This window comes from Gymnoscopelus braueri (genome assembly GCF_963280865.1).
Source record: "Gymnoscopelus braueri genome assembly, chromosome: 24".
In the NCBI taxonomy this organism is placed as follows: Eukaryota; Metazoa; Chordata; class Actinopteri; order Myctophiformes; family Myctophidae; genus Gymnoscopelus; species Gymnoscopelus braueri.
Genome location: NC_137626.1, coordinates 9,629,036 through 9,642,499, shown reverse-complemented (window position 1 = coordinate 9,642,499; position 13,464 = coordinate 9,629,036). Strand labels below are relative to the sequence as shown.

The following is a 13,464-nucleotide window of genomic DNA, read 5'->3' as shown; positions in this document are numbered from 1 at the left end:
ATACTTTTACATAATATTTAAACATTCTTGAAAGCTATTTGTGTGCATGCTTTTATCTGTGAAGTTTATTTTTGAATATATATTCAAATTATGTCCTTACATATTACATATTGTACTCAATGTAAAACAGAGCATCTTTAAACATCTGTTTTGTGCACATGGATCAAATATATTGTGTAAAACATGGTGACGGTGCAACAGCAGAATATGTACCAGAATCTGCCTCAACATTCTGTATGAGAGATCAAAACATGGCCGTCCATTCATTTCAGTGAATCACTCAAATCACTCAGTGCAGCTGTAAGGAGGGGGGGGGCGAGTGGTTATCTGGGGGAGAGACACAGAGAACAGGAAATACTGTGTGAATACATGAAATTTGACTGAAAGCTGTAGATTATTACACTTTTACAGAAATAGTTGCTGAATACACAATTTAAACACATTTCTTCGAACCTACTTTGTGTGCATGATTTTATATGTAAAGTTTATTTTGATATAGATTTCAATTCAGTCCAGTGTTGTGCTCAATGTAAAACATTTAATTTAAACATCTGTTTATGTTGTGCACATGGATCAAAATATTGTGTATAAACATGGTGACGGTGCACCAACAGAAAATGTACCAGAAACTACCTCATCTGTGACGCAGACATGGATGTAATAAGAGAAGTGCATGAGAGATTAAAAACATGGCCGCCCGTTCATTTCAATGAATCACTCCAATCACTCACTGCAACTGTAAGAAGGCAGGCAGTGTGGTTATCTGGAGGAGAGGCACATGAGAACAGGAAACAAGACAAAACACACAGCATTACAGCCTTAACAAAGAACAATATGGCCGACTTGACACATCAAGCACATACTGCTCATAGTCATCATCACCTTCTTTAAGTAACTGAAACAACACTGGTTGGTGTTATGTAGCTTGTGATGTGACAGCATTTACAGTTTTGTGATGTGATGTGAAGTATCGGATTGAGCAGGGTGTCAAGCAGAGACCTTGTAAATACACACACATACAGTGTGTGTGCGTGTGCGTGTGTGACGCAAACTGGAGGTCAAGCTGCATGACAATAGCTCCAGAGAGGTGTAGGAGGGGTTGAAAAGGAAGACAGGCTACAAACAGTCTGGGTCTGGTTTGATCTCCCAGTCCCTGTTCAAACACGCCTACCCACCACACCACCCACACACACACACACACACACACACACACACACACACACACACACACACACACACACACACACACACACACACACACACACACACACACACACACACACACACACACACACACACACACACACACACACACACACACACACACACACACACACACACACACACAGCAGAGGAAATGTCAGAATGTCATACTCATATTGTGATCACACATTGACCACCGTGCACAGAGAGTTTCGTGCAGAATGCAAAATGGTTATTACGTTTGTTAATCCTGTGAATGCATGACATTTGACTGAAAATGCTAGACTATTGTATGATTTTACAGAAATTGCAGCTGAATACATATACTTTTACATAATATTTAAACATTCTTGAAAGCTATTTGTGTGCATGCTTTTATCTGTGAAGTTTATTTTTGAATATATATTCAAATTATGTCCTTACATATTACATATTGTACTCAATGTAAAACAGAGCATCTTTAAACATCTGTTTTGTGCACATGGATCAAATATATTGTGTAAAACATGGTGACGGTGCAACAGCAGAAGATGTACCAGAATCTGCCTCAACATTCTGTATGAGAGATCAAAACATGGCCGTCCATTCATTTCAGTGAATCACTCAAATCACTCAGTGCAGCTGTAAGAAGGGGGGGGGGGGGCGAGTGGTTATCTGGGGGAGAGACACAGAGAACAGGAAATACTGTGTGAATACATGAAATTTGACTGAAAGCTGTAGATTATTACACTTTTACAGAAATAGTTGCTGAATACACAATTTAAACACATTTCTTCGAACCTACTTTGTGTGCATGATTTTATATGTAAAGTTTATTTTGATATAGATTTCAATTCAGTCCAGTGTTGTGCTCAATGTAAAACATTTAATTTAAACATCTGTTTATGTTGTGCACATGGATCAAAAGAACAGGAAACAAGACAAAACACACAGCATTACAGCCTTAACAAAGAACAATATGGCCGACTTGACACATCAAGCACATACTGCTCATAGTCATCATCACCTTCTTTAAGTAACTGAAACAACACTGGTTGGTGTTATGTAGCTTGTGATGTGACAGCATTTACAGTTTTGTGATGTGATTATCGGATTGAGCAGGGTGTCAAGCAGAGACCTTGTAAATACACACACATACAGTGTGTGTGCGTGTGTGCGTGTGTGCGTGTGTGCGTGTGTGTGTGTGTGTGTGTACACAGGCACGCACACAATTACAACGCACACAGACAAACAGTATATACACATATCTGATCCGCATAATTTGAATGCTTTATATCAAGTGTCAGAGACAAATTTACATAAATAATATCGTAGTTCCCATTTTCTGGAAGGATTGTTGTTGAGAGCTTGAATTCTGTGATTATTCAAGGAATTCATTCAAGGAATTCAAGGAATTATTCAAGGAATTCAGGAACTCAATACAAACTCATGGTCACATTCCTGGGCGTCACTTTCAGACACCACCGATACTCTCGCTACATCTTTACATAGACGGAAGCGGCGCCCCAACCCGAGATGCTACAGCAGCCACTCCTGTCTGTGTCAGTCCATGGGGAACGCTGCCTGTTTCCTGTTTCCTCATGCAGTTCAGCCCAGTGAACAGAGGAACTGTCCTCAGCCAATCAAAATGTTGCATTTGCAACTGAACTGCCACTGCCAGAGGTATTTTCATATTTTTTTAGCCAGTGCCAGAGTTTTTCATTGAAAAAAATAAATTACTCAGGAGCCGAGATACAGAATTTTTAAGTTTTAAGTGGATAGGAGTCTAGATCTTTGAACAATCATATCTCCTTGGTCTTTGGGTCAAATTGGAAAAAAATTATATTAAAAAAGTGGCGGCTTTAAATAGGTTCGCGTAGATCTACGTGATTGGCAGTGAATCAGTTCAGAGCTTTTCATGAAGTGAGCTATAGTGCATTTGAGGCCAAGTTCTCCCTCAGTGCTGTTTAGTTCAACTTAGTTCAGTGTTATGATCTTATAGGCATTCTGTGACTCAACGCCTGCACACTCTGCAGACAGGAACACACAAAACAACACGTTTGTGTAACAAGTGAAACTTGCAACAACTACTAGGCTACTAATAAAAATGCTGAATTAATTGACTCAATATACATAATTAATTATATTATACCACCATGGGGGTGTTTAAATATATAACGCTGTGGATATTTGAATATTGTACTACTGTGGTCATGTAGATGATGATGTTGTGGGATTTCAATAGAAGTGGATTGCGTTACCACTGGGCCAGTGTCAAAATACACCAGTGACTAGAGGTCATTGGTGACGCCTGGTCATGTGACCAAGCTGATGAGTTCCAAGTGAGACTGTGTTGCCAGTGACATGGGGACCCTAGTGGTCAGATGTTGTACTCACAGTACATTAACAATGGGTCCCTGGTAGGTAGTAAAGGTCTCCTGGTCACTGGCCCCATCTGACACTGACTGTAAATACAGGCCTAAGGGAAAACAAAACCAAACTGACATCCATGCTCCACAACACAGTGTGTTGAGAGAGGATGACAACACAACTCATGAGCTAGATAAATATTGGTCTGTACACTGTGTGCTCGAGACACAGCTTCACATTTCATCCACACTCACACAAACACTAATCCTTCTTAGCCATGCCTTCGGCCTGGCAGAGACAATTATGAAAAGTTCATAATAGTGGTGACACTGTGGTATTGTATATAACAATTATGACTAGCAATGTATAATGTTAATTGACAAATCATGATTCTGAAAATCAGGTGTAACATTGTTACAGCGGAGTGTACGTGTTTTGAATAGTGTTCATAGCGTACATCGGCATAGTTAGATGAAAATGAAATTCAGTGTTTGGGTTAATGCTGTGGTGACCTTTGTAGTTGCTACAGCTAGAAAGTGTCAGGAAACAAAATCCCTGAGTGAGTGATGTGTTAGTTTAGTGACTTTGAATACTCACAGTGCACTTCCAGGCCTAATGAAGGCCACAACCAGCAGCATTTAGATACACCATCCCCAGACACAGAGTAACCACTCTGAGAGGCATTCTCATTGTTCTAGAGCTGTCCTGCAACTGAGTACAGCTACTAGTTGTGCAGCAACTGCGAGAGACAAAAAACAAGACTGTAAAGGTTGAATTTTTCACATCAAGGAATTATACTGAACTGACCAAAATATACACTTGTTCAGTTTTATGATTTAATTCTGACTGATATTTTTATACTGCAACAGGAGAGACAATGCAATTCACAACAAGAATACAAACACGTACTCTCTCTCTCACACACAAACACAAGAGAGAGAGAGAGAGAGAGAGAGAGAGAGAGAGAGAGAGAGAGAGAGAGAGAGAGAGAGAGAGAGAGAGAGAGAGAGAGAGAGAGAGAGACACACACACACAGAGAGAGAGAGAGATAGAGATACACAGAGAGAGAGAGAGAGAGAGAGAGAGAGAGAGAGAACAGGATGATCACAGGGTTTGAGCAGCAGAGGAAAGGTTCAGAACAAACATTGTCCATATTAAATGTGTGACTTTTCACAGTGACTTTCAACACTGACTGCATAATGCAAAATGAGATGTTTGGAGTGCATCGTTTTGGAAATGGTGCATTTATATAGCGCTTTTGTCCAAAGCGCTTTACATGGATAGGGTGAATTCACCCATTCACACACCGATGGCACCATGCAAGGCACCAACCTGCTCATCGGGTGCAATTACGGGTTCAGTGTCTTGCTCAAGGACACTTCGACACTAACTCTGGGGAGCCCGGGATCGAACTGGGAATCTTGTGGTTCCCATCCGGCCACTCTACCGGCCACTCTCCATGTGCTCTACCGGCAACTTGGCTTCTCCAACTACAACCCTGGATGAACATCATCATCATCATAGCCCTGTTGAACAGGATGAAGAGCGTTTTCATGGCATACTACACACTGAGGTCGAGGTCAATGAAAAAGGCCAATGACTCCTACAGGGACAAACTGGAGGTCAAGCTTCAGGACAGTAACTCCAGAGTCCAATGAACTCTAGTGTGGGAGGGGTTGATAAAGGATCACAGGCTACAAACAGTCTAGCTCTGAGTCAGAGTGAACCCTGGAACGGGCCAATGAGATGAACCGTTTTTTATTAAGTTTTGATCTCCCAGTCCCCCAGAGCCTGGCAACGCTGCCCCTGGCGTCCCCGTTCAAACACGCCTACCTACCACCACTGCACCCCCCCCCCCCAGACACACATCAGATGTCCCAATTGCCCAACCCCCCCAAACTCTTGCCCCCTCCCTCTGCCTGTACGCACAATTCTGCCTCCACTCACAGCCGCCCACCACAGGAAGCACTAAGTAGATGATTGGATGCCTATTACACACACACACACACACACACACACACACACACACACACACACACACACACACACATGTTCACAGGGGCAGCAAAGGAAATGTCAGAATGTCATACTCATATTGTGATCACACATTGACCACAGTGCACAGAGTTTCATGCAGAATGCAAAATTGTTATTAAGTTTGTTAATACATTGCATGAAACTTTACTGAAAATGCTGGTCTATTGTATGATTTTACAGAAATTGCTGCTGAAAACATAATATTTCAACATTCTTGAAAGCTACTTTGTGTGCATGCTTTTATCTGTAAAGTTTATTTTTGTATATTTAAAATTTATCCTCACGCAGCACATTGTGCTCAATGCAAAACAGAGCATCTTTAAACATCTGTTTTGTGCACAAGGATCAAATATATTGTGTAAAACATGGTGACGGTGCACCAGCAGAATCTGCCTCAACATTCTGTATGAGAGGTAAAAACATGGCCGTCCATTCATTTCAGTGAATCACTCAGTGCAGCTGTAAGGAGGGGGGGGGGGCAGGGTGGTTATCTGGGGGAGAGACACAGGAGAGTACTGTGAATACATGACACTTGACTGAAAGCTGTAGATTATTGTACACTTTTACAGAAGTTGCTGAATTCATATTAATTTAAATCCATTTCAAAATTCTTGAAACCTACCTGCATGATTTTAAGTAGAAATTAATAATACAGATTTCAATTAAGTCCAGTATTGTGCTCAATGTAAAATAGAGCATATTTAAACATCTGTTTATGTTGGACACATGGATAAAAAATATTGTGTATAAACATGGTGACGGTAAACCAACAGAATATGTACCAGTAACGACCTCATCTGTGACGCAGACATGGATGTATTAAGAGAAGTGCATGAGAGATTAAAAACATGGCTGCCCATTCATTTCAATGAGTCACTCACTGCAACTGTAAGAAGGCAGGCAGTGTGGTTAACTGGAGGAGAGACACATGAGAACAGGAAAAAAGAAAAAACATACAATACCACAGCCCTATATGGCTGACACATCACACGCACACAAGCATGCACACACGCATGCACACACACACACACACACACACATTTAATTATTGAATGCTTGCACACAAACAGTATACACACACATCTGATCCACATCATTTGAATATCAAGCGATAGAGACAAATCTACATAAATAATATTGTAGTTCCCATTTTCTAGAAGGACTGGAAGAGCTTGAATTATGTGATTATTTGTTACTAGTTGGCACTATTCAGGGATTTTTATATATAAGGTCAGAGACAACACATTCTCACTCCTAACTCATCAAATACAAACTCAATACAAACTCATGGTCACATTCCTGGGCGTCACTTTCAAACACCACCGATACTCTCTCTACATCTTTACTTGGACGGAAGCGGCGCCCCAACCAGAGATGCTATAGCAGCCACTCCTGCCTGGGTCAGTCTATGGGGAACGCTGCCTGTTTCCTCATGCAGTTCAGTCCAATGAACAACAATGAGGAACTGTCTTCAGCCAATCAAAATGTTGCATTTGCAACTGAACTGCCTGAACAGAGCTTTTCAGGAAGAGAGCTATAGTGCATTTGAGGCCAAGTTCTCCCTCAGTGCCGTTTAGTTTAACTTAGTTCAGTGATATGATCTCATAGGCACTCAATGCCTGCACGCCCTGCAGGCAGGAACACCCAAAACATGTTTGTGTTAATAAGTGAGACTTGCAACAACTATAATAGGCTACTGACAAAAATGCTGAATTAATTGACTCAATATACATAATGAATTATATTACACTACCATGGGTGTTTCAATATAGAACACTGTGGTTATTTGAATATTGTACTACTAAGGGTGTGTAGATGATGATGTTGTGGATTTTCTATAGAAGTGGATTGCGTCACCGCTGGGCCAGCATCAAAACACACCAGTGACTAGAGGTCATTGGTGACGCCTGGTCATGTGACCAAGCTGCCATATTTGATGAGTTCCAAGTGAGACTGTGTTGCCAGTGACATGGGGACCCTAGTGGTCAGATGTTGTACTTACAGTACATTAACATTGGGCCCCTGGTAGGTAGTAAAGGTCTCCTGGTCACTGGCTCCATCTGACACTGACTGTAAAATAATATTTTTTGGGGGGGTCCACAGATGATTAGCTTAAATGCGTCCTCAAACATAGCAAATTATTAATACATATTTCTTAACGATAATCTGTAAAGTATACTGAGAATAGACTGAGGGACACAGTCAGTACTTTGTGCCGGTAGACATTTAGGTACACAACCCATGTACGTCCCCATGCATTCTGTTGTCCTTGGATGACTATTCACGCACTCTCCCCTCTTTGCTCATGGGCCACACACACACACACACACACACACACACACACACACACACACACACACACACACACACACACACACACACACACACACACACACACACACACACACACACACACACACACACACAGAGACAAAACAGGATGTTCACAGGGGTAGCAAGGGAAATTGTCATAACACATTGACCACAGTGCACAGAGAGTTTCATTGCTGCAGAATGCAAAAAGGTTATTAAGTTTGTTAATACAGTGAATGCATGACATTTGACTGAAAATGCTAGTCTATTGTATGATTTTACAGAAATAGTTGCTGAATACATATTAATTTAAATACATTTCAAAATTCTTGAAACCAACCTGCATGATTGTATATGTAAAGTATTTTTTTAATACAGATTTCAATTAAGTTCAGTATTGTGCTCAATGTAAAATAGAGCATATTTAAACATCTGTTTATGTTGTACACATGGATAAAAATATTGTGTATAAACATGGTGACGGTGCATCAACAGAGTATTTACCAGAAACTACCTCATCTGTAATGCAGACATGGATGTATTAAGAGAAGTGCATGAGAGATTAAAAACATGACCACTAGTTCATTTCAATGAGTCACTCACTGCTGTAAGAAAGCAGGCAGTGTGGTTATTTGGAGGACAGGCACATGAGAACAGGAAACAAGAAAAAACACACAACACCACAGCCCTAGCAAAGAACAATATGGCTGACTTGACACATCATACGCACACACGCATGCACACAATAATTATTGAATGCTTGCACACAAACAGTATATACACACACACACATCTCATCCGCATCATTTGAATGATTTATATCAAGTGATAGAGACAAGACAAATCTACATAAATAATATTGTAGTTCCCATTTTCTAGAAGGACTGGAAGAGCTTGAATTGTGTGATTAATTGTTAGTTGGCACTATTTAGGGATTTAAAACTCCTAACTCATCAAATACAAACTCAATACAAACTCATGGTCACATTCCTGGGCGTCACTTTCCAACACCACCGCTACTCTCTCTACATCTTTACTTAGACGGAAGCGGCGCCCCAACCCGAGATGCTATAGCAGCCACTCCTGTCTGTGTCAGTCTATGGGGGAACGCTGCCTGTTTCGTTTCCTCATGCAGTTCAGCCCAGTGAAGAGGAACTGTCTTCAGCCAATCAAAATGTTGCATTTGCAACTGAACTGCCTGAACAGAGCTTTTCAGGAAGTGAGCTATAGTGCATTTGAGGCCAAGTTCTCAGTACTGTTTTACCAGTCACTGTGTTACCAGTGACACAGGGACCCTAGTGGTCAGACTTTGTACTCACAGTACATTAACAATGGGCCCCTGGTAGGTAGTAAAGGTCTCCTGGTCACTGGCCCCATCTGACACTGACTGTAAATACAGGCCTAAGGAAAAACAAAACACTTGTTTAGAACCGTGAAGAATGTTAAAATACAACACACTGTGGAGGCTATGAATGTTTCTCAAACTCTCAATTTTTTTTTTAATGATTTTGAAATACTGAACATACATTAGGCTATTTTATTCTACATAACGTGTCCTGATGTGACCTTTGCTTTGATGTGTGCACTGAGCTGAGAGCAGCACCTCCATCTGTTTACACTTTGAGATAAAAGGAAATGGATAAACTGACATCCATGTTCCACAACGCAGTGTGTTGAGGATGACACACAACACATGAGCTAGATAAATATTGGCCTGTACACTGTGTGCTCGAGACACAGCTTCACATTTCATTAACGCTCAAACAAACACTAAATCCTTCAAATTACACTCATAAAGCCTCCACCATTGTAATTTGTACCTAATACAATATGAAATTACTTAAATGTATTAATTAGTTTTTCTAACAATGAATGGCATCCTCTTTTTAATGTGCCCCAGTGATCAAGCCTGTGTTGTGTGAGTTAGCACTAACATAAGATTGTTGTGTTGTTGTTAAATGTTCATGTCTTTCAGTTGACTGGGGAACACAATCTGTTCTGTCTTCACATTTGTCAAAGGGGATTATTTGTCAAGGAGGCATGACATCTCTGAAATGTGATATTTTGGCCTGTAGCGTTCATTAAAAATGTAAATGTTTGTATGAAACCTGTTGGATCAGACTGTTGCATGCATTGGGAAACTTCATCTCAGAGACCACAGCTCTGACTGTTTATGTTGCTATGGAAGCACTGAGCAGAAACTAATACCTCCATTTTAAAATAAATAATTGGTGTAAAATATCACATCGGTCCTATGTCACCCTGTTGGGGTTTATTTTGCAATAATCACTGTATATGATCCTGTAGATATTATAACCAATGTGAAAACATCATTGAAGAGTTCAAACACAACTTGGAACTCACACAATGTAATTCCAGCAAATGTTGCAAAAAGTAACAAAATCACTCACAGAGAAGTGTTTCTGCCTTAAAAAAATAATAATATATATATTTTTTAAACAAATACAAAAATAGGTAAAACTAATTTCCAAACCATCTAAAAATATTTAGTATGGCATTTGTTACCATTTCTAGTCTATTGAAATGTCACAGCAGGTGTTTGCTTTGCATTTGCTTTATCTCAACGTTATTACCAATCAAAGATCAATAAAGTTTATAAAGTAATAGTTCAGGGTTTTATATTTGGTTTTGATATTGCACACCACATTGTCAAATAGTTGAAAACCATGAAATGATCTCTATAGCTACTGAAACATATCCACTTGAAGCTGAAGTGGAAATGAATGGGGTCAGCTAGCCAGTAGATATTGTCAGGTTTGTCTGCTATGTCAGTAATTCTGTATAGTAATTTAAAGTGTGGGATGGGGGGGGGGGTCCACAGATGATTAGCTTAATGTGCAACATTGTTTTCGCACTCAACAGTGAAAAAACAAACAAACATAGAGAATAAGTGTATACAGGGTTACCAAATTGTCAAATATTACATAAGAAAGCAGCAAACATTGTATTGCCGTGTCTGTCTGTTGTACTGAGGCTGAGGTTCTGGATCAGAGCGCAGTAGCAGAGAGCTTTGGCTTCCTATTTAACCTGCATACTGACACAATGACCACTGAAAGGTCTTTAAGTCCACAGCAATGTGGTGTGGATGGATGTAAGAGCTGAAGGCCATGAGGCACTCCCAGCTTCACAGGCCCTCCTCCTGGTCCAGAAGGGGTACTGCAGCATACTACATAGTATACTGGTACGTATGCAAGGGAGTAGGCCTACACACCAAGCTCTGATGGACATGGACTGTATGCAGACCATGATCCACCAGCACTTGGTTTGTGTCCAGACGCTTTATTGGAGGCTCATCAGGTAAAGCTAAGGTGCATGCACAGCACAGTGATATTCATGAGTATCCTTTGGTGACCATAAAACAATATTTGTGGGAAAAAGTGTAGAGCTCTCATTTCTGGCATAGATTGGCCCAGGGTTCATTAGGTTACTGAGAGGGACTGTGACTGTGGGGGTGCGTCACACTCATTTAAGGAGATGGCATCTGCTTCTCTGGTTACCATGGTGATGGAGAAAGTTGACGGACCATGGCCCAGTTTGTTGTGATGACCAACTCTCTCCAGTGTTCCAAGAAAAGACGTTTCTGTACAGGCCTTCGGCCTGGCGGAGACAATTATGAAAAGTTCATAATAGTGGTGACACTGTGGTATTGTACAGAATACTGATGACTATCAATGTATGATGTTAATTGACAATTACATTGTTACAGCGGAGTGTACGTGTTTTGAATAGTGTCCAAAGCGTGCATCGGCATAGTTAGAAGAAAAATGAAATTCAGTGTTTGGGTTAATACCATAGACCATATTCACACGGCAGCCATGTTGCTATTAAGTCAATGAAATGCCACCCCGTTTCCACGGCAACGGGTGGCACTTTCAATGTTAAATTCCAATATGGCCGCCGTGTGAATATGGTCTATGGTGACCTTTGTAGTTGCTACAGCTAGAAAGTGTCAGGAAACAAAATCCCTGAGTGAGTGATGTGGTAGTTTAGTGACTTTGAATACTCACAGTGCACTTCCAGGCCTAATGAAGCTACATTTAGACACAACATCCCCAGACACAGAGCAACAACTCGTCAACTGGAAACAGGATGCTCGTCTGTGTGCTTAAATGTGGCCCCTTAGAATGAACCCGACACATAGCAAATTCTTAATAATTATGGTTTAACAATAACCTGTAAAGCATTCTGAGAATAGACTGAGCGACAGTCAGTCCTTTGTGCCGGTAGACCCCATGCATTCTGTTGATGAAGCACTCAGCCCCCTTTGCTCATGGGCTACTGGCACGCACACACACACACAACAGGATGTTCACAGAGGCAGCAGAGGACATTTCAGAATGTCATATTCATATTGTGATCACACATTGACCACCGTGCACAGAGTTTCATTGCTGCAGAATGCAAAAAGGTTATTACGTTTGTTAATACTGTGAATGCATGACATTTGACTGAAAACTCTAGACTATTGTACGATTTTACAGAAATTGCTGCTGAAACTTCATATCAGAGACCACAGTTCTGAGTCTGACTCTGTTTATGTTGCTATGGAAGCACTGAGCAGAAGCTAATACATCTATTTTAAAATAAAGATTGGATGTAACATTATACATCAGTCCTGTGTCACCCTGTTGGGTTTTATTTTGCAATAATTAACACCTCACTGTACATGATGATCCTGTACATATTATAACCAATGTAAAAACACCATTGAAGAGTTCAAACACAATTTGGAACCCACACAATTTAATTCCATCAAATGTTGCACATTCAAACAAAAGCACTCACAGAAAAGTGTTTCTGCCTAAAAATTAAGAAGAAAAAAACATTAAAAAAATATTTTAAAATAAATAAAACTAAAAAAGGTAAAAATATATTTCCAAATCATCTACAAATATTATTTAGTATGGCATTTGTTACCATGTCTGATCTATTGAAATGTCACAGCAGGTGCATCAAAGTCCAACATAAAGCACCAAATAACATATTTTTCATCACGCAACACACAGACACACACACAGACACACACACAGTATCAGGTGTCCCAGGTGTAGTTGTAGATGTCCATGTGTAGATGTCTCAGAGCACTCTTCCCCAGACTGGACGACTGCTGCAGCTGTTTGATGGAGTCTGGATGGAGACCACACCCACACACATCTACTGTACCACTTACTGTACCACTGTCACACTGGAGACACACACACAAGAGTGTCACAAATGTTTTACTGTTGCTTTATGTTATTCCAAATCAAATATCAATAAAGTTTATAAAGTAATAGTTCAGGTTTGTATATTTGGTTTTGATATCGTTCTCGTCAAATAGCTGAAAACCATGAAATCATCTCTATAGTTACTGAGAAATGTTCACTTGAAGCTTGTTAGCATTTTGTTGCAATGCTAGAGGTTCAACTAGCCAGTAGATAGTGTCAGGTCTGTCTGATGTGTCAGTAATTCTGTACAGTAATTTTAAGTTGGGATGTCTGTGGCAGCGGGGTATGGTCTAGATGCCATCTGTGAGTGGGGGAGGCAGGGTGTCTGCAGCAG

The 13,464-nt window shown here is 40.4% G+C and overlaps 2 protein-coding genes across 3 annotated transcripts in view; both read right to left on the bottom strand.

The window, feature by feature from the left end:
- The window catches only part of LOC308080781 (CD209 antigen-like protein C), a 72,214-nt gene that overhangs the window by 56,623 nt on the left and 2,127 nt on the right, over positions 1-13,464 (bottom strand). The window contains exon 1 of one of the 2 annotated variants that reach the window (XM_080422769.1): positions 454-511. The exons of the other annotated variant lie outside the window; for it this stretch is intronic. The gene's annotated coding sequence lies outside the window, so the exon portion shown is untranslated. Of the gene's footprint in view, positions 1-453; positions 512-13,464 lie in introns of those variants that run through there. 2 annotated transcript variants of the gene reach the window in all.
- Positions 12,656-13,464, bottom strand: part of LOC308080163 (protein downstream neighbor of son homolog) — a 34,374-nt gene continuing 33,565 nt past the window's right edge. The window contains exon 15 of the mRNA XM_080421940.1: positions 12,656-13,108. Within this exon, the coding sequence (XP_080278066.1) occupies positions 12,956-13,108 (153 nt within the window). The 3' untranslated portion in view covers positions 12,656-12,955. The remainder of the gene's footprint in view (positions 13,109-13,464) is intronic.